The 22,248-nt window shown below is 41.8% G+C and overlaps 1 protein-coding gene across 1 annotated transcript in view; it reads left to right on the forward strand.

Annotated features, from left to right (window-relative positions):
• VPS41 (VPS41 subunit of HOPS complex) overlaps positions 1-22,248 on the forward strand; it is a 186,729-nt gene that overhangs the window by 22,614 nt on the left and 141,867 nt on the right. The window contains exon 3 of the mRNA XM_042914682.1: positions 18,795-18,902. Within this exon, the coding sequence (XP_042770616.1) occupies positions 18,795-18,902 (108 nt within the window). The remainder of the gene's footprint in view (positions 1-18,794; positions 18,903-22,248) is intronic.

A 22,248-nucleotide genomic window follows, 5' to 3' on the forward strand; every position in this document is an offset into this window, starting at 1 on the left:
TGGGAGAAAGTTGTTGTAGGGAAAAGGAAGAGCAGACAGTACTTTCAAGCAGGGTTGCACTAGACGTCTTTGAGGTTGCTATTGGGGCTGGAACTGAGTGTTAGGAAGTGAAGGAGTGAGTGGCCAGAACAGAGAGGCTATAAACCAACTGATGGACTTTGGTTTTTACTGCAAGATGGGAAGCCATCGGAGGGTATTGTTTTCACGAGAGCACCCTGGATGCTGTTTGAAAAAAGTCTTGGGACAACAAGTAGGCGGCTTGCTACAAGACCACATAGGAGGCTTTGGCAGAGCTCTAGCTAGAGGTGGTGAAGGACTTGGGGTCTTTTTTGAAGTAGAGCCAATAGATGTCTTGACTAGGACATGGGGGTGTAAGTGAAAGAGTGGAATCAAGGGTGAACAACCAGAAAGGTGGAGCTGTCAACTGAGGTAGGGTCAGGTGTTGGTGGTGGGGTAGATCAGAAGTTCCATTTTGGCTGTTTTAAGCTGGAGATGTCATTTCCAAGTGGAAATGTCAAGTACGTAGTGAGATAAAGAAGACTAGTGCAGGTCTGGGCTGGAGATGAGAAGTTCTGAGTCAGCATTTAGGTGGTGTTTAATGCCATGAAACTGGATGAGATCATTTAGGGCCTGAGGTTGGGTGAATGAGAAGCCTGATGCTTGGACCTGAGGGGTACTACCACATTTTTGAGACCTGCTAGATGAAGGGAAGTCCGCAAAGGACACTGAGAAGGAGTAGCCAGTGAGGTAGGAAGAAAGCCAAATGAGAGTGGTGTTCGAGGAGTTGAGGGAGGAACGCATTGCGGGAAAAAGCATGGCCAACTGTGCCAAGTGGCCATGGAGAAGATTAGTAAGAGGGGCTCTAGGGATTCACCCTTGAATCTGCCAAGGTGAGGCCATTGGCCATCCGTATAGAAGCAGTCATGGTGACTCATGGCAGTGGAATGGGCTCAAGATAGATTGGCTTGGGCAATGTCTTTGATGCTCTTCTAAGTTCTTGTACTGTGTGTCACAAAATGGTGACATGTAGAATGCTCATAAGGGACGTGTTTGTTGTGTGACTGTTAATGGAGCTGATATGTATTTCGTGCTTCGCCTGTCATGGGAAGGTGTGCATTAAGCATGCTGCTGCTGCTGCTTTGTTACTTTCATCCACCTCTGGGCCCGGTACTGTCATGAGGGCAGGGCCCCTGCCACTAGGGTCTCATTAGCAGAGCTGCTTGCAAATGAATAGATGAATTGATTACATGACTCCAACAATTATAGGAAACTGGCATTATGTTCTTTTTTCGGAGATCGTGAAACCAGAGCTTTGAGAGATCCTTTGTCAAAAACAGATATACCGAGGACCTCCTGACTCAGGCTGAGAATGGTTTTAGCCCATGCTGTGTCCTCAGAAGGATCATGATTTAATTTAGGGATAAGCAAGTGAGAACTCTTAGCTTCTGGTTTGGCTTGGGGCATCCAGCTCCAGGGCCCACTATCATTTTTATCCTCTCAGTAATAGACAGAATAATGGTAGGCAGAGTAATGGTCCCCCAGAGATGCCTATGTCCTGATTGCTGGAATCTGTGAATATGTTACATGGCAAGAGGAATTAAGGTTGCAAATGGAACCTGAGCTGACTGTAAAATAGGGAGATTGTTCTGGATGATCCAAGTGGGACCAGTATAGTCACAAGAGTCTCTACAAGCAGGTGAGAGGTAGAGGAGGCTGGAGTGATATGATGTGGGAAGGACTTTCCTGGCTTTGCAGGTGCGGGAAGGAGGGGGCCCCACAGCCAAGGAATGCAGGTGGCCTCTAGAAGCTAGAAAGGATAAGGAAACAGATTCTTTCCTAGAGCCTCCAGAGGAATACAACCCTTCCGGCATCTTGATTTTCGCCCAGTGGTAGCTGTGTTGGAGTATGAGTCGACAAGTGTGTTGTTCCAAGCCACGGAGTGTGATAATTTGTTACAGCATCCATAGGAAACAAACACAGTGAATAATGTGATTGGATGATCTTACTCACTTAGCACTTTGCCTTTAGCACAGAAAGTAGTCGCAATGAAATTGCTGATACTGTCAGGAGCTGTATTTATAAAAATGTATGTGTCTCTTTTCTGATACCCAAGAATGTTGTTTAAATAATAATCACATTTGATAATTAGGGCCTGATTCTACCCTGTCAGGACTTGAAAGCATTCCTTTCTCAGAAGACTTTTATGGAAGTACCATAACAAATCTAATTTCTAAAAACCGTAGGTTTCTTTTTACCCATGAGCTCCTTCGGTTTTAATGGAGTTTTTTTTTTTTTATACTTTAACTTTATTTTTTATTTTTTAAAATTTACATCCAAATTAGTTCGTATATAGCGAAGCAATGATTTCAGGACTAGATTCCTTAATACCCCTCACCCATTTAGCCCATCCCCCCTCCCACAACCCCTCCAGCAACCCTCAGTTTGTTCTCCATATTTGTGAGTCTCTTTTGTTTTGTCCCCCTCCCTGTTTTTATATTATTTTTGTTTCCCTTCCCTTATGTTCATCTGTTTTGTCTCTTAAAGTCCTCATATGAGTGAAGTCATATGATTTTTGTCTTTCTCTGACTAATTTCACTTAGCATAATACCCTTCAGTTCCATCCACATAGTTAGTGCAGCCATTTTTAAATATACAGATTCACAGGCATCCATGTTAACATAATTCTTTCTTTGAGAATATGATTGTCTTCTCCAAAGATCTCAGTGAATGAAATAAATCTCTCAAAATAGTATCTGAAGGGATGAGAGTGGGGAAACCTTTGATAAAGCTTGAGGTTTCAGTCTTTTGTCATCATTTCCATCTGTCACTGGGCGCTTTTGACATATTTGGCCTGTGATGGTGTAGGAATGCTGATAACACTGACTCCATCTTGTTGGCTCCTCTGTTGCCACTTTAGGTAACTACTACAGACCCCTAGGCACACAGGTGGCACCACTGTAGAATACAGACCCTCAGGTGCACAGGTGGTGCCACTTTAGATAACTACTCCAGCCCCCCTCAGACACAGGTGGCATCACTTTCGATTGCTACAGACCCTCAGGTGGACAGGTGGTGCCAGTGTAGATAACTACCCAGTGATCTCACTACCCTGCCCCTAGCTCTATAAAAACTGTGGGTTGAGGTCCAGGGTTTGTGGAGAATGTGTGGTGGAGGGTGTGGGGTGGGGTGGGGGGAAGGGGGAAGGAGAACAGCTACTTGGTGCTCTGGATCGTCTGTCTGCCCGCCCGCCTGATTGTCCCTATTAGTAAGTTACCCTGAATAGAATCCTGTGTAAATGGTGTGGAGTGGTTTCCTTCACTTTTTTGGCATTAAAGTACCTTCTGAGTCTGGAGGATACTTACCTTCCTCCACCCTCGAATGGATTAGCTGCTTCTGGTGTGTACAGGCTTCCAGTACCTGTAGAGACCGTAGCTTTCCCCTTCCTTTTCTAATAATGTGTTTGAAGACATTGTTTCAACGATGTGGCAAAATCAGAAGTAATGTATGTTCATTTTTTGAAATACTATAAAACAAGTAAAAAGAGGTAATTAGGTTTAGATAATTTTTCTCTCCCTTCTCCCATCCTTTTTAAAATTGTTTTTTATTTTTTAAATGTTTTATTTTTGAGAGGGAGAGAGAGGGAGAGCAAGGGAGGGGCAAGAGAGAGAGGGAGACAGAGAATCCCAAGCAAGCTTTGTACTGTCAGCACAGAGCCCGGCTCAGGGCTCACACTCAAGAACCCTAAGATCATGACCTGAGCCAAAATCAAGAGTCGGATGCATAATGGACTGAGCCACCCAGGTGCCCATCCTTTTTTTAAATTTTTTAATGGCATTAGTAAACTTTACCAGGATTTTTTTTTTTTTTATTTCTTGTTATTATCTTTCATATCTCTTCCAGCATCCCCTAGATTTTTTTTGTATTTGAATACTTCCTTGGAAAGTATGTTTCAGTGTGAGAATTTGTGCCCCAAGTCTTCTGAGTCCTGGTAAAGTGCCCTTTAGGCAGATCTGCTGGAGGCAGCAGCGCTGGGGGAGTTAATCTCCACTCGGTAGGGGGAGGGATAGAAGACCAGGAGTGAATGCACCCAGGCCAGGGTGGAGCTGTTGCTGCCCATTTCTCTAGTGAATGGGGGTGGTTAACAAAACCTCAGAAGCCACCTTGGGGAGAGGTGAACGCTGGGTCTCAACAACTCCCCCTTCTGGATGATTTCGATTGCCTCCAGAGTTTCTCACTTGGGATGTTAGGTTCTGGAATCCCTCTTTCCTTTTATAGTGTCTTCAGGGCTGGTTTGGAGGGAAGAGGTCAGCATTCCCGGTAAGCTGTCTGTCTTGGCAGGAGCTGTGTCTTAGGGTTTTGTAGAGAAACAGAATGAATAGGATCAGAGAGAGAGAGAGAGAGAACATCTGAGAGAGATCAGAGGGATCTGAAAGAGAGAAGAAAGAGATTTGTTATAAGGAACTTGCTCATGGGATTATGGAGCTGGCAAATCCCCAAGTCTGCAGGGTGAGCAGCGAGCCAGAGATCCAGGAGAGCCAGTGGTTTCACAGGCTCAATGCCAAGAAAGAGCCAGTGTTTCAGTTCAAATTCGAATACAGGAAAAAAAAAAAGCTGCCCAGTTTGAAGGCGGTTAGGTAGAAAGAACTTTGAGAGCTACTTGAGAAGGTTGGCCTTTTTTAATTTTTTTAATTTTTAAAAATTTATTTACTTAAATTCAAGTTAGTTAACATACAGTGCAATTTTGGTTTCAGAAGTAGAACGCAGTGATTCCTCTCTTACATATAACAGCCAGTGCGCATCCCCACAGGTGCCCTCCTTCATGCCCATCACCCGTTTAGCCCATCCTCCCACCCACCTCCCCTCCAGCAACCCTCAGTTTGTTCACGGTATTCAAGATTCTCTTATGATTTGCCTCCCTCTCTGTTTATATCTTATTTTTCCTTCCCTTCCCATATGTTCATCTGTTGTGTTTCTTAAATTCCGCATAGGAGTGAAATCATACTTGTCTTTCTCTGACTAATTTCGCTTAGCATAATACACTCTAGTCCCATCCACGTTGTGGCAGATGGCAAGATTTCATTCGTTTTGAACATCGACTAATACTCCATTGTGTATACATACACCACATCCTCTTTCTGTTCGTCAGTCAATGGACATTTGGGCTCTTTCCATACTTTGGCTATTGTCGATAGCACTGCGATGAACATTGGGGTGCGTGTGCCCCTTCGAAACAGCATTTTTGTATCCTTTGAATAAATACCTAGTAGTGCAATTGCTGGGTCTTAGGGTAGTTCTATTTTTAACTTTATGAGGAACCTCCATACTGTTTTCCAGAGGGGCTGCACCAGTTTGCATTCCCACCGGTGGTGCTAAAGTGTTCCTCTTTCTCCGTATCCTCGCCAACATCTGTTGTTGCCTGAGTTGTTCACTTTAGCCATTCTGACAGGTGTGAGGTGGTATCTCATTGTGGTTTTGATTTGTATTTCCCTGATGATGAGTGATGTGGAGCATTTTTTCATGTGTTGGTTGGCCATCTGGATGTCTTTGGAGAAGTGTCTACTCATGTCTTTTTCCCATTTCTTCACTGGTGTATTTGTTTTTTGGGTGTTGAGTTTGATACGTTCTTTATAGATTTTGGATACTAACCCTTTATCTGATCTGTCATTTGCAAATATCTTTTCCCATTCCGTCGGTTGCCTTTCAGTTTTGTTGTTTCCTTCACTGTGCAGAAGCTTTTTACCTTGATGAGGTCCCAATAGTCCATTTCTGCTTTCATTTCCCTTGCCTCTGGAGACGTGTCTAGTAAGAAGTTACTGTGGCCTGCAGGAAATTTTGAGGAGGATTCTCTGAGTGGAGGGTGGGGGAAGACCAAAGTGGCAAAGAGTACAAAGGACCAGAGAACATCACCACAAACAACAAATCTGCAGATAATACAATGGCACTAAACTCATATATTTCAGTAATCACTCTGAAGGTAAAGACTAAGTGCTCCAATGGAAATACGTAGGTTGTTAGAATGTATTGATAGATAAGATCCATCTATCTGCTGCCTACAAGAGACTCATTTTAGATCTAAGGACACCTGCAGATTGAAAGTGAGGAGATGGAGAACCGTCTGTCATGCCAGTGGAAGTCAAAGAAAGCCGGAGTAGCCGTACTTATATCAGCCTTTTTGTTCTGTTCAGGCCTTCAACTGATTGGATGAGGCCCACACACACTGGAAAGCACAATCTGCTTTAAATTAGTCTACCAGTTTAAATGTTAATCTCATCCGGGGCACCTGGGTGGCTCAGTCAGTTAAGCGTCAGACTTCGGCTCAGGTCATGGTCTTGCGGTCTGTGAGCTCGAGCCCCGCGTCGTGCTCTGTGCTGACAGCTCAGAGCCTAGAGCCTGCTTCGGATTCTGTGTCTCCCGCTCTCTGCCCCTCTTTCCCCCCTCTCTGTCAAAAATAAATAAAACATTAAATAAAAAATAAACATTAAAAACTTTTTTAAATGTTAATCTCATCCCAAAAATCTTCCTCACAGAAACACCCAGAATAATGATGGACCAAATATCTGGGCATTTCATGGCCCAATCAGGTTGATACAAAATTATCACAAGCCTTGAGAGTTTTGTTCTTTCCATACAGTCGTATCCTCTGTGAGATCATCCAACAATGATGTATTTGTTTTTCATTTTCTTGTCTTTGACCTTGACTGAAAGTTCTAGATCAGCTTTGAAAAATAGTGATTAATAGACATCAGTGAGTCCTGTTGCTTCTTTTCATTGTTAAGTGAAGTGTCATGTTGGCTTTGATTTCAAATGGTTGTTCTCAGCTCTTGAAAGAAACCTTTTTATTTACTGAAAGCTTTTCTTTTTTTTCTCTCAAAGAATCAGAAATGAGTGTGGAACTTTGTAAATGCTATTTCAGTGTCTGTCAGTGTGGTGCTACAGTTTTTTTTTTCCTTCGGTCTATTAAATAATGAAATCAGATTTCTTAATATTCAGTCTTTGTGTTTCTGTGATATTTGATCTTAAAAGTATTCTATTAATGTATTTGCTGGGTTTAATTTGTGAACTCCTGTTTGGAATTTTTACACTTAAATTCTCCCATGAGATGACTGAACTCTGCTTTTTTCCCTGTGATGTACTCTTTGGGAGTTTTGGTATCAGGTTATGCCGCCTTTTCAGAATGAATTGGGAAGTTTTTATTTCCCTGTTATGGGACAGTTTAAATAACTTAGGCACTTACCTTTTTTGCCTTTATTTTTGAGGGTGGGGGTGGGAAGAGAGTGTGAGTAAGGGAGGGGCAGAGATAGGGTTCCAAGCAGGCTCTGTGCTATCAGCACAGAGCCCCAGGCGGGACTCGAACTCACATACTGGGAGATCATGCGCTGAAATCAAGAGTCAGACACTCAACCGACTGAGCCACCCAGGCGCCCCATAACTTAGGCATTTTCTGCTTGAGTGAGAGTTTTCAATAGAACATGCTTAACAGTCTAGGCCAGATACCCTTCTGCAGGTAGTACTGAGATGACTTTTATTTTCCGTTTATTCTGTTTGTGTTTAAAAAGCGCCAGCCCTTGGACTTAAGATTCAGTTTTCTAGTTGACTAATGCATTCTTAACTTTACCTTTCTTGAGTGTTCTCTGGTTCCCTGCAGTGCCCCCCTCCCTGCTTCCAGCGTTCTCCTGGTCCTGCAGTGCTTATGGCTGGGGCTCCCAGACTGTCCATAATGCCCTGCCATGTGTTAGGGGCTTTTGGTCTCTGCTGGTAGGAGAAAGAGGTAGACTGATGGTGGCCAGGGCTGGAAGTGCAGGCATGGAGAAACAGCGGGCAGAGGTTGCACATAGATGCCGCCTCCTGGAGAAAACAGCCGCTAAGGGGTGGGCGGTCCTCTTTCTGGTGGAGTGGGTCAGGCTCGAGGTCATGGGCATGGAGGATGGTGGGAAAGCTAAACATCTTTCTACTTTTGTTCAGATTATGTTTTCATGGAACACATCAAGGTGTGTCATAAACTCACCGTTCATTTTCAGCATTTGTATCAGTTTCTCCTTGATTCTGGTAATACTTCGTCTTAATTGTTATTGCTAGTGTAGGTTTTTAAATCTGTTTCTTCATTGAAATTTTTGAGAAGCTGTCAGACTCTGGTCGAGGGGGCCGGCAGGGTGCTTCTCTGCATCAAATATGGAGTGTGCAATTGAAAGATGTTTGGGAGGTATTTAATCTCCTCTAAAACATAAAATAGTCTCGGGAATTGTAGCATTTTCCTTTCCCATATAACAAGAAACTCGTGCCTTATAAATGTAGATTTTTCATGAACATTGTTTTAGCTGGCAAGGTTTCTGTCTGCTGTTGCAGTTAGAAGATGATAGAGCTTCATTTCTGTGAATTTCTCTGTAATTCTAATTTCTACCACTAACCGAATAGCCACTAGCTTCCCTCTGGGAAGCTTCCACTTCCCAGCCTCCCTCCATTCCATCCCTCCCCCCGTGTCTGCAGAACACATAGTTTAGATGATCTGTGTAGTTCCTTTTGACTGATAGCTTATGATTTGGATTTTCCTGTGCGGAAATCTAAATGAGAAGGTCGTAGAAAAGCTTCTACTGAACTCGGTCTGCTGGTACCGCATACTTTTGTTTTCGCTGGTCTTTATTAGGTACCCACAGTTTTGTTAGGTGACGTTCAGAACAGTGAAAAGGCATAAACCCTGCTTCTCAGGATCTTGTGATCACCAAGGGATATTGGGAAGAAAGGAAAAGAGGGTTATGTTGGCTTTCGGGACGGAAATTGTCCACCTGAATGGCATACCTTGAAGATTGGTGAGGTTATTCCATATTGGTGGAAGGAAATGAAAAGCTTACTTGCTTTTTTCATTCCCCCCCTCCTCTATATATTCTTATCGCTTTCCCAATATAAAATAAATGATGGGAGTTGATCCTGTTTATGGTATATGGCTTAGGGCACGGGAACCTTCACCTTATTTTTTTTCCTCCTTGAATTGAACATGCAATTCTGATGCTACAGGGCAAAGGAGAGACCAGGGTTTATGAAGACTGCATATCTTGTGAATCTTAAGTAGAGCTCTTCAATTATTAGAGGCTCAACTTTTTCTCACCTTCGTACTCCGTGTTGCGGTAAGGAAAGCAGCTTTGAGAGATAAGGATCTGAGTTCAGTAGACATCAAGTTTTGAAGAGGATGTTGAACAATGACTTTAAAAATAGCATTTATTTCTATAATAACAGAAAATATAGAAAATATGGGCAATAGCTCGCAATAGTGATTATTTGCTATTGTCTTTAGTGGTCACATCAACCCTGTGATGGGGGTCCTGCTATCATTCCCCCATTCTACAGATGAAAAAAACTGAAGCTTAGAAAGGTTACTATTTTGGTGCTTATTCTTCTGACTCCCCCCCCCCCCCCCCCCATAAGCTTCTCCAATAAAATTTGGATCACGCAGGGACGCCCGGGTGGCTGTCAGTCGGTTAAGCATCTAGCTCTTGATTTTGGCTCAGGTTGTGATCTCATCATTCATGAGATTCAGCCCCACGTCAGGCTCTGCACTATCAGCACAGAACCTTCTTGGGATTCTCGCTCTTCTTTCTCTGCCCCCCCTACCTTCAAAATAAATAATGTTAAAAAGAATTGGGGTCATGCAACGCACATTTTATGATCTACTTTTTCAATTAATAGGACATTTTGAGAACACTTCCCTTGTTATTAAATAGTCTTTGAAAAATGATTTTAGTGCCTTTATAGCATTTAATCTTACGAAATGTATTTAACCCAGAGTTTCTCAGTCTTGACGCTGTTGGCATTTGGGGCCGGATAACATTTTGTTCTGGAGATTGTCCTGTGCATTGTAGGACGGTTAGCATCCTCTCTGGCCTCTCCCCACTAGATGCTAGCAGTCTTTCTCCTCCCACTCAGTCGTGACAACAAAAACGTCCCCAGACATTGTCAAATAAATGTCTTGGGGGAATAAAATTACCCTTGGTTTAAGAACCTCTTATTTAACCATATGTATTTTATGCTTTTAAAAATATATGGATATGTATAGACTCATTGTGAATTAACTATCTGTATGAAAAAGTAGACCCATGTCATCTAGATTACATCTATCAGCTCTAATTTCAGCTACTTTCTTTGGTTCATATATTTTCAGTAATAGCAATATTGCTTGGAAGTCAAAACTTAACAACATTATTTGCATTCATATAAGAATGTAATTGCTTATCTGTCACCAGTCTGATGGAAAGGCATCCTGGGAGCATTGACCACAGTTGTTTTATTGTAGATGAATTCCATTATCTCCATGTCACTTTCCTAAAAAGTTTGGTCATTGAGGCAGCTATAATACCTAGGGTTATTAATGGAAACCAGAAGTTACTTTTTCAGCTTGTTTAGGTAGTTTTCTTGATACGTTTTGACATTTAAGGATATATAAAGCCATCTTTTTTCCAGTCATCTTTTTATCTAAAGAAAATTGTATTTTGTAATAGAACTGTGTAGCCTCCAATAATTAATAGTTGCACTTGACCTTTTAAGGTAGTAGCCTTCATTTGGTGGGCAGGGGATGGTAGGCAAAACAAAGCTAATTGGAATCATTAGTCCTTGGTTAATTGTGAATCTTACGTTCAGGGATTTTACGTAGTTTTTTCTCATCATAGATATGTTCTTTCAGGAAAAGTTCAAGATTGGCATGAGGTATTTGGAGATGTCCTGTAATGTGCATGTATATGCATGTATGTTTACTGATAATGTTATAGTTTCAAATAGATGTATTTACACAATAATGTATAGTTCTTGACTTTGTTGACAATACGGTATTGTAGTGAATAGGTCTGTTTCTTAAAAATTTGTTAGTTATGGCGTGCCGGGGTGGCTCAATCAGTGAAACATCTGATTCTTGATTTCAGCCCAGGTCATGATCTCACAGTTTGTGGGTTCCAGCCCCACGTTGGGCAGAGCCTGCTTGGGATTCTGTCTCGCCCTCTCTCTCTGCCCCTCCCCTGCTTGCTCACGCTTTCAAAATAAATTATCTTTTAAAAAAATTCATGTTTTTGAAACTTAAATTATTTCTTTTGATTGACTTAAAGTATAGTTTGAATTATGCTTAAAAATTTTCATTTGTATTTGGCACAATTGTTTTATTTTTCTCTTTTCCCTCTCCCTTCTCTATTAAGTAGTGATTACAGAGATTTTAGTAGACCATGGGACTTCTTTCAAAGTGAATTACTTGTAAAGAAAGAACATTTTTTTTTTTAATTTTTTTAACGTTTATTTATTTTTGAGACAGAGAGAGACACAGCATGAATGGGGGAGGGGCAGAGAGAGAGGGAGACACAGAATCGGAAGCAGGCTCCAGGCTCTGAGCCATCAGCCCAGAGCCCGACGCGGGGCTCGAACTCACGGACCGTGAGATCGTGACCCGGGCTGAAGTCGGACGCTTAACCGACTGAGCCACCCAGGCGCCCCGAAAGAACATTTTTTAAAATATAGATTTTCTAAAATTCAAATGTCCTGGTACTAGATTTCAATAGCTTTTTAAAACCTATTTTACAATATCAATTACATAGATTTCAAACATACAAGGGTGAGTACCAGTTTTGAATATTTCAGTTCCCCTTAAGCTAATTAGAATTCTAGAGAGAATGTTCTAGGTTTTCTTTTATACCTTCATACCCATGATTATTCATTTGCTTTTTATTAACACTTGATTTTTTACTGCAGAAGTTCAAACTGCATTTTTTTTTGATGATGGCAGTGTCCTTATTGTATCTAGCTTTAAAGCATTGATTGATTATTTCCTAAAAAGATTTGCCCCTTGTCAGATGCAGTGGTGACATGAGGCCAAGTAAACAGTTCATCTTATCACACTTTCTTTTTTTTTTTTTTAATTTTTTTTTAATTTTTTATTTTTGAGAGAGAGTGAGACAGAGTGTGAGTGGGGGAGGAATAGAGAGAAAGGGAGACATGGAATTCAAAGCGGGATCCAGGCTCTGAGCTGCCAGCACAGAGCCTGACGCGGGGCTTGAACCCACAAACTGCGAGATCATGGCCTGAGCTGAAGTCAGACGCTCAACCGACTGAGCCACCCAGGCGCCCTGTCACACTCCCTTCCCTGAATGTTCAGCTGAGGTCTTTCTCCTAGATGAAGCTGGCTGGGACAAAGCCCATCTCTGTAGAGTGAGGTTGTGATTTGTCAGGGAGTGCTCACCTGCTGGCATTTTCCACTAGCTTAACTTGGGTGTTATATCTCCCCTGTCCCTTTCAGCATGTCTAGTATTTTATTTCGGGGGCGGGGGGGACAGAACAAAAAAAATCCCACTGCATTTTCATAAAGAGATAGTATCCAGAAATAACATTTTAAGCTCTGTATTAATAATAACAATAAAAAATACAGCGATCTTTGTTTGCTGCCTGAATACATGTGACGCACATTTTTTCAAAGTAAAATTCTTGGTCCTCTGGGCAGTGGTATATAAAATATACCCATGTGCGAAGGACTTGGATAAAGTTAAAACAGGATGAAAAATTGGTTCTAAACACCAAAAAAGCTTTTCTTGTACATGAATTTTAAGTTATCAGGTGAAAAGTGCAGTATTTCTTGTGCCTATACACATCTAAGTTAGGTGACAGGATTTCTGCTGTGAAGATTTACCCTACAGTGTTAGGAACAAATGCCCAAATAGTCTCAGGTGGAAATCTTTAATTGCCTTAATTGGTTATCCGCAAAAGCCATTCTTTTGCTTTTAAGTTTCAACTCCGTAGGAGTGATATGATTGGGATATCAGATTGGGATATGATAGGATTATGATATGAAATTTGTTTTTCGGATACTGTTTTAGAATCCTATAGGGTGGTTTAAAGGACTTTTAATTAAAAGTGCTATACACTTAGTGAAAATCCGTGTTAGCTGAGGAATTGATTCTTGTGAAAGGAAAGCTGCAAATTTTTCTTGTATGGGTAAATGTCACTCTTTTCATATCTTCGCTTTGCTGCAAGCCAGGACTTCTACTATTCCACTAGGTTGTCATAGAAACGCACTTAACTGTCATCTCCACTCGACTGTTGATGGTTTTATTTGTAGGTTTGCAAGATTATTAAAATTTAACAAAAATTATTGATTTGCCTTTTATTAGCACTGGGTTGTTTTCCATGGAAATTAAAACTGCACAAAAGTCTTTTTTTTTTTTTTCCTCTTAAAATTTTTTAAAGGTGACACTATATTAAATCTGCTTGATTTAAAAAAAAAATACATATATTTAAAATGTGATCTATAGTCTGCAGCAGAATAACCTCCGTGAATTGTATTTTTGAGTCACTTTCCATTTTCTTTGTTTACGGCATGCAGAAAAAAAAAAACAACTTAAGTTAAAAAGCAGGCTAGAGGTGAATTTTTAACATAAAAGATACCTGTCAGAAAGCGTGCAGTGCTACATCAAGTGCCTAATATTGGAGTTTTCATTTTATTTATGGTTTTTGAAGCCTAGCACGAATGCTTCAGTGAGCTGTGTTGTGAAAGTATTTATTTTTGTATATTTATGTGAGAGAAATTATTTAGTTTTCACTTATAAATAAGACAGGCAAACCTTATTTACAGTAACTTTATCTAATGGCCCGTGGATGACTGCTTTTATGCAAAATAGTGAAGAGGCTAGAATTAACTTTTCACATTGGATGCACATTTGATGTCCAGACTTCAGCAACATGTGGCATCTTATTATAAAGACTAGCATTCAGGGTTCAATTTGTATTTAACACATTTCCTCCAGAAGGCACACATCATCTTTGCCACATTTAATGTTAACTTTGTAAGGATTTCTGTTTCTTGCCTGTAGGTACATAAGTAGAAATCTTTCTTTTGGTGCTTTTTGTAATTTTCCTTTTTATAGGTTTTCTTAGACTTGGTTAATTTGTTATTTTAACAACAGGTCACTTCTAACATACGACAGCTCCTTGGGTTGACTTTCATCAGTTATCTTTTTATTTTTACTTTTTAGAGCATGCAAGTGGGGGAGAAGGGTGGAGGGGGGGGGGAGAGTGGTGGGGGGAGACAGAGAGAGAATCTTAAGTAGGCTCCATATTTAGTGCAGAGCCTGATGCAAGGCGCAGTCCCACAACCCTGAGATCATGACCCAAGCTGCAATCAGGAGACAGATGCTCAATTGAATTAACCATCTAGGCATTCCCTGTCAGTTACCTTTTTAAAGAAGTATGGATCTTTTAGATAACCATATGTATTATACTTCCTTTTGTCACTATTCTTAAAGTTATTCTTACAAAGTTAGTAGTGGGTACATCATCTTTGATTTTTCACACTTAACTAAATAACTAATAGCTTGTATATACTTGGGGAAGAATATTTGATAGCTCATCAGAGACATGGAATACTGATTTTTTTTTTTCTTAAACCAGATTTTTTGCTTTTAAAATGTCATTACTTCTGTAGCTAGCCTGCACAATAGCCCCCTGATGATCCTCACCTGTTATTCCTGCCCTTGTGACCTCCCCCCCAAAACTGAATTGTGGCTGACCTGTATGATAAATGGAATATTGCAGGAGTGTGCCTCTTAGGCTAGGTCATATATAACTGCTTTCTCTTGGATCACTCACTGTGGGAGAAGTCCCTTTCCATGTCCTGAGGACACTCAGGCAGCATTAAGGAGAGGTCCATGAAGTGAGGAACCAAAGCCTCCTGCCAGCAACCAGCATCGACTTGACAACTGAGTGAGCCATTGTGGAAGCAGATGCTCTAACCCCAGTCCTGCCTTCAGATGATTGCAGCCTCAGCTGACATCTTGGCCTGCGACCCCACGAGAGACCTTAAGTCTGAACCACCCAGCTAAGCCAGTCCTGTATTGCTTACCCACAGAAATATTAAATATTTAAAAAATTTTTTAATTTTGAGAGCGAGCATGTGAAGGGGTAGGGGAGAGAGAGAGAGAGACAGACAGACAGACAGACGGACAAACAGACACGGAGAGGAAGGAAGGGAGGGAGAGAATCCCAAGTAGGCTCTGTGCTCAGCACAGAGCCCAATGCTGGGCTCGATCCCATGACCCCAGGACCATGACTTGAGCTGAAATCAAGAGTTGGATGCTCAACCAACTGAGCCACCCAGGAGCCCCTAAATTAATATTTAAATAGTTAAAATAATGTGTATTAAATGTGTCTTAAATAATAATAATATTATATATATTATATATATACATATATAATAATAATAATGTGTCTTAAATCAGTACATTTTTGCATAATGTGTTAGGCAGCAATAGAGGACTAATGCAGCTACTAAACACTTTTAAACGTTTCCTGTTGATCACATAGTTCATAGTTATTTGTAGGCATAGAGGTTGTGGAGGCTTCTGTTATGATTTGTAGCATTTGATAGGAGATTAGGTAGTGTACTATACAAGTCATTGACTTTAGGGCATTCATAACTCTGAATTTTGGCTCTGCGTATGTGCCTTGATGAAATTAAAATTTATGATCATAATTTTATGCTGAAAATCTGTAAAATGGAATAATTATTCTTAACTCTTGAGTGTTTTTTTAAGTCAAGATGAAGTGAGATATCTGATGTTAAGTCTGTTATATGACGTTCTGTTATATGAATGTCACCCTTTCCCCCGGTGACGATGTGCTTCTGTGACCTAGAGGTAAAGACTGCTCTTGCCATTTGAGTTTGCACCTCTGCCTGGTGCGTCATAATCTTCAACAGGCCCACCACAATCATTTTCCTTTTACTTACTTTTTCTTTTTACTAGGACGTGCCTAGGTGTGATTTTCTTCATATTTATCTTGCTTGGGATTACAGAACTTCTTGAATTTGTGGGTTGATGTCTGTCAGTTTCAGGAAATTCTCAGTTCTCTCCTGTTCTCCCCCAACCCCTGGCTCATTTTCCTTATTCTTCTGCGACTGTAATTAAAAGTGTTAGCCCTTTTCACTGTGCTCCACATATCTCCTATCCTTTTTCTGTATTTTTCATCCATTTTTCTACTCTGGCTTCCCTTTGGAGATCTATTTGACCTGTTTTACACTTCATTAAGCCTTTCCTTAGCTTTGCTAACCTTCTGGTAAGCCATCTGTTGCATTCTTAGTTTCAGTTTTAAAATTTCTACTTGATTCTTTTTTACAGATTATAATTCCCTGTTGAAAATTTATATCTCTTTCATCTGTCTTCTCCATCTTCTTTTATTGACCGTACTAATCATAGTTACAGTAAAGCCCTTTTTGATGATTCCAGGTCACCTGTGGGTCTACTTTTATGGTCTTTTCTCCTCTTTGAGTTTTAGTCACTGGGTCCTATCTTGTGGCATACCTTGTCATTTTTTTTTTTTTTTTAATTGATTTTGCTCTTCTCATTATTGTGAGTGAAAATGGTAGAGGCCCCAGTACTTTTATACTCCAAAGAGAAGTTTTCTTTTTCCCAGGAGTCCCCTTGTCCTTTACTGGACAGATAGGTTGGGGGTTACATACCTTAATCCAGTCAGGGGTTGAACTGAGTCAGAGACACACTGAAGTTTGGGTAAGCTACTTTTTCATGTCCCCTGGGTACCTGGGGATCCAAGTAACGTGTGGTGTTCATCAGGACCTCATTTGTTGGTAATTCCTGGACTCTAATTCTTATCTTCTAAGCACATCAAGGCAGCTGTTTTGTATTTCTGAGGCTTTGTGTTTAGCTTTTTAACCTCATGCCCCATGTAGCTTTGGAAATTGGCAATTGTCTCATGGGGAAAATTGGCTGTGTAACAGGCTTACTTCTCTGCCCCTCTCCTCCATTGGGATCTTAGCCCCTCAAGTTTCCTGTTTTGTTACTTGAGTCCTACAAGTGCCAGAAGATTTGCGGCTTTTCCTACCCTCAGCGGTGGCCATCTTCCGAGGCAGAGCTTGGGTTCTCAGCCTCTTGTCCTATACCCAGAATCAGTAAATGGCTGGAGATTGCTAGCTCACCGTTCTGTGGTTTCTCCACCATCTTGGAATCTTGGCCCTTCTAGTTCAGGTTGCTTCAGCAGCCCTTTAATTGATGCCTTAGACTCGTGCTATGTATTTCATTCAGCTTTTCTAGAGGCTTAGAGGTGGGAGCATTGGTGTGCCTGAAGCTATCTGAATGTTAGCGGGAAAGTGAGGACTATACAATTACAGTACTTTTGAAGGGAATGTCAGTGAGTAGGTTGTTTTCATGAGCTTCTGTTTTGGCCAGCTTTATCCTGTCACACTTATTGGTACATGCACATTTTATAGTTTGTCATTACATGTTGATACAGTAAAATAACATCTTTTCCTGAGTCCTCATAATAATTTTTCATAATTCTCCTTGATTTAATTCAGAACCATTATAGGCCACATAGATTCCTAACTTTGTTCCATAACTGTGAGGATTAAGGATATCTTTTGTTGTTGTATCAATAGTTAGGTTGAACATAGAAAGTGAGTAATAATACATACAAAACAACTAAGAAATTTTTAACACATTTAAAAAAAATTTTTAATGCATTAGGTTTATTCAGATGAAAGTAAATGGTACATTTTCTAACATAAACAAATGATCATGGGTTATCAGTTTTTATAATTAAAATATTTTTTGATGTATGAATACATTTTGTACATAAAATTTCCAATTTCCTTTCTTTGATTTTTTTTTTTTTTTTTGTAATTATATTTTTCTAACTAAAATGAGATATTCTCAAATCCAGCAAAAGTATTTATGGTCTTGAAATACAAAATCCACATCTTTAGAGGTTTATTGTATTCCTGTCTCACTGCTGTGTTTTTTGTCCATGATGTCAAAGTGACCAGTATTTTGCCCACACATCTTTTATTGGCATATATGAACATACAGTTTTTGTATTTATTTATTTATTTGCTTTTATTTATTTTTGAGACAGAGAGAGACAGAGCATGAACGGGGGAGGGTCAGAGAGAGGGAGACACAGAATCCAAAACAGGCTCCAGGCTCTGAGCTGTCAGCACAGAGCCTGACGTGGGGCTCGAACCCACGGGCTGTGAGATCGTGACCTGAGCCAAAGTCGGACACTTAACCGACTGAGCCATCCAGGCGCCCGTTTTGTTTTTTTTTTTTTTTTTTTTTTTTTTTTAAGTTTAGGTATTTATTTTGAGAGAGAGAGAGAGACTGTGTGAGTGGGGAAAGGGCAGGGAGTGAGGGGAGAGAGAATCCCAAGCAGGTTCAGCACTGTCAGCTCAGAGCCCTATGCAAGGCTCAAAGTCACAAAATCACAAGATCATGACCTAAGCTGAAACCAAGAGTTGGATGCTTAACTGTCTGAGCCCCCCAGGTGTCCCTGGGTAGATAGTTTTATATTTAATATGCCAAGGTTGATTACTGTCGACGGTAAGTATGTATACTGCTGTCCTCAACTTTTGAATGTATTCTACTTGTGAAGTTGTAACAGTTGATGTACCCAATTGGAAAAATGGAAACCTGAAGCTCTATTTTTTTTTTTTTAATTTTAATTAATTTTTTTGAGAGCTAGAGAGCACAAGCAGGTGAGGGGTAGAGAAGGCGAGACAGAATCCCAAGCATGCTCTGTGCTTCAGTGCAGAGCCCAGTGCGGGGCTTGAACTTGCAAACTGTGAGATCATGACCTGAGCCGAGATCAAGAGTCAGACACTCAACTGACTGAGCCACTGGGGCACCCCAAAACATTAAGATCTTAACCTTTACCTATAGTTGTAGTTATTGATGATCATGGAGGAAGCCATCTCTGTTCCCCCTTAAGAATAATGTGTTTCGAGTCTATTTCAAATCTGTGATGGCTGTCATTTTCTGTTTTTTGTGTAGGAAGAAGAAAGTGAGGAGGAACCCAAACTGAAGTATGAAAGGCTTTCCAATGGGGTAACTGAAATCCTTCAGAAGGACGCGGCTGGCTGCATGACTGTCCATGACAAGGTAAGGTAGCCCTTGCAGAGGATTCTTCTCGAAGTCCTTTCTGTTGTTAAGTTTGTGTCTCCTCTCGACTCCTGATGATTTTGGTGGTGGCTTTTTCCAGTAATTGTATCTCCCTCCCACTCTTCCTTTCTTCTTCCTCTCCAACAGAAGAATGAGAACGACAACCAAAAACCTGATACGTATGTACACACATGCGCGTGCGCGCACACACACACACACACAGAACACATTGCAAGGGTGTATCAAGTAGAATTTAGATAGATGTGAAAGATTTCTAGCAAGTAGTTCTCGGCAGCTCTATCACTTTAAATTCTTCAAACTGTTAGTAGTAGAGTTGGGAAGTGTTCAGACTGGAAATCATGTAACAGTGCTTTCATGATGGGAGGAGATGTTGCATTGGAGGTGTTAGGAATCATTACAGCGGCCCCAAATGATTACTTACATATTTTATGGGTTAATACGTTCCACATCTGGGGCTCTGCCATAACAAAACCCCCACCAGCTTTGTGAGTCCCCCACCAGCACCCTTTGCCTCTTCTTGGACCAAAACAAAATGTGTTCTGAGGGGGGAGTATTGGAGGCCTGGCAGTTCGAGCCACTGTCCTCTTCTCCCCTGTGGGCCTCCACAAGTGAGGCAGTCTCCCCAACTCTGATCCATCCCCTGGCTTCATCCTGAATCACCTGTAGTGTTTCTTCATCCTCCTCCTTCCCTCTACCCTTCCTTGTGTTTTTAATGTTTTTTTCTTTTTGAGAGAGAAAGCTCAGAAGCAGGGGAGGGGCGGGGGCGGCGGGGGACAGAGGATCTGAAGTGGGCTCTGCACCCATAGCCGAGAGCCCAGTGTGGGGTTCAAACTCCCGAACTGTGAGATCATGACCTGAGCAGAAGTCAGACACTCAGCCGACTGAGCCACCCAGGCTCCCCCTACCTTCCTTTTTACTTCAGGTTTCATCCCGCTGTTCATAGAATGCTTGTTCTCTCTTGCTTTAACCAGAAACCGCCTCCCTCGGGGCACCTCTTGTTGTGGCTGTCCCACCATGTACCCCTTCTCATTGTCGCCATCTTCCAGTCTGGCATGGCGACCACATCCCAGCCTGCTCGTCACCTTGCTTCGCTCGCTGAAGACTGGCCTTGCCATCCTTCTTGCGGGCCTTTTTCTTGATCTTAAATTTCAGTTTCCATGACTGCCCCCCAGGGACACCTCCCCAGAATAGCGTGCCCGTTTATCCAGGTGCCTCATTAACAGTTCCACCTTTTGTTCCATTTTTGCCAGAAGCTCGGCTCCCCCATCATGAGCGCCCCTTCTGCTCCCTCTGTAATCTCACATCTGGTTTTTGTTCTCTGTCCCATTTGGCAGCACCACAGTCCCTTTTGTCACCTAAGCCAAAGCTGGCTCTTCCTCTGCATCCACCCAGTCATTCCTAAGTCCTGGTGATTTTCTCCCTTCCCCTGCCTGTGCTCCCAGACCACTCCCTTTTCTAGTTTAACTTTTTTTTTTTTTTTATGTTTATTTATTTTTGAGACAGAGGGAGACAGAGCGCAAGTGGGGGAGGGGCAGAGAGAGAGGGAGACACAGAATCCGAAGCAGGCTCCAGGCTCTGAGCTGTCAGCACGGAGCCTGATGCAGGGCTTGAACCCATGAACTGTGAGATCATGACCTGAGCCGAAGTCGGACGCTTAACCAACTGAGCCACCCAGGCACCCTTCCCTTTTCTAGTTTAAACCCCTCTGCTGCCTGGTTGCCAGATCGTCTGTTGAAAATACAGGTTTAAAACCCTTGGGTGATTTTCACCATCTGCTACGTAAAGTCTCAGCTCCTTCATGTGTGGCACGTGAGGCCCCCTAAGATTCTGCCCTCTCGTGTAACCGGCTTTATGTCTTACCCCTTTCTGCTGTATGGGTGGTATTCTGGTAGCAGCGTGTGGCTGTTTTTACTCACACCCTCTCTTCTGCCCGGATCCTACCCCCATCCCACCTGCTCGAGTCTGTCGGTGTAGGCATTTGTCTCTTCTCTTTGGAACTTATGCACATGTTGCTTCGCAAATCCACAGCACTTCTTTCTACTAAAAGCAATCTTCCAGGGGTGCCTGGGTGACCCAGTCAGTTAAGCATCCGACTTCGGCTCGCATCATGATCTCACGGCTCATGAGTTCGAGCCCTGCGCCGGGCTCTGTGCTGACAGCTCAGAGCCTGGAGCCTGCTCCAGATTCTGTCTCCCTCTGCCCCTCCCCTGCTCATGCTCTGTCTCTCCCTCTCTCAAAAATAAACACTTAAAAAAAAAAAATCTTCCAGAAATTCAAGTCTGATCATGTAATCCTCTGTAGAATTCTTTAGTGGTTTCCTGATGTGGAAACATTCTCCCACACCCTTTTCCTCACCTGTCTTTCATCTCCATAAATATTCGGATGCTTTCTGTTAGCCAACCTTTCCAGCCTTATTACCTGTCTCTTCCTTGGACGCAAACTGGATGCCCCCACCATGTAAAACTATTTGTCATTTCTTGACTTTGTCCTGCCCTTTTTTTTTTTTTTTCCAAAGCTTATTTATTTAGAAAGAGAGAGAATGTGAGGAGAGGAGCAGAGAAAAGGAAACAGAATCCCAAGCAGGCTCCACACCATCAGTGCAGAGCCCAACATGGCACTCGAATACACGAACTGTGAGATCATGACCTGAGCCAAGAGCAAGAGATGAACACTTAAACGACTGAGCCACCCAGTGCCCCGACTTTGTCCTGCTTTTTGTAGGACTCCATGCCTTTGAGCAAGTTGTAGTCACTCTGCCTAAAATGATCTTTACCGCGTTCTGTCCCATCAGCCTCAGGGTGTACAGACTAACTCCTCCTTCAAAGCTCAGCGAGCTGACACCTGCTGTGTTCCAGAGGGTCTTAGAGATGCTCCCATTTTAGGCATACTCTTTAAATTTAATTAATCAGCCCTTTCAATCTATCTCCCTCATTATACCATCACCTTTGAAGTTACACCTGCTTATTATCAAAGCGTATATAGGTGTTTTTTGTCTGTTGAATGAACCTCTGGATGAAGTGGGGAGCACGGTTTGCCTGCCCAGAGACCACACTTTAACACCATAATTAACCAGGTTGGTCAAGGAGCCTTCTGACAGTGGGAACTGTACTCAGTACTGACTTTTAGAACATGCACTCTTAACATGATGCCCATGTTTCTATTTATGAAGCCTCTGATCCAGTTGAGAGTATCTTGGCTCTTAATTCTAGCCTTAGGTGTGCCAGTGATTGACTGTTTCCAGGGAGGGCCTATCAACTCCCGGGGCTTCTTTTCTCATGTCAAGTTAAAGGCACTCCCTGCTCTAATATTTTGAATACTATAAAAT

This window comes from Panthera leo, chromosome A2 (assembly GCF_018350215.1).
Source record: "Panthera leo isolate Ple1 chromosome A2, P.leo_Ple1_pat1.1, whole genome shotgun sequence".
Lineage (NCBI taxonomy): Eukaryota > Metazoa > Chordata > Mammalia > Carnivora > Felidae > Panthera > Panthera leo.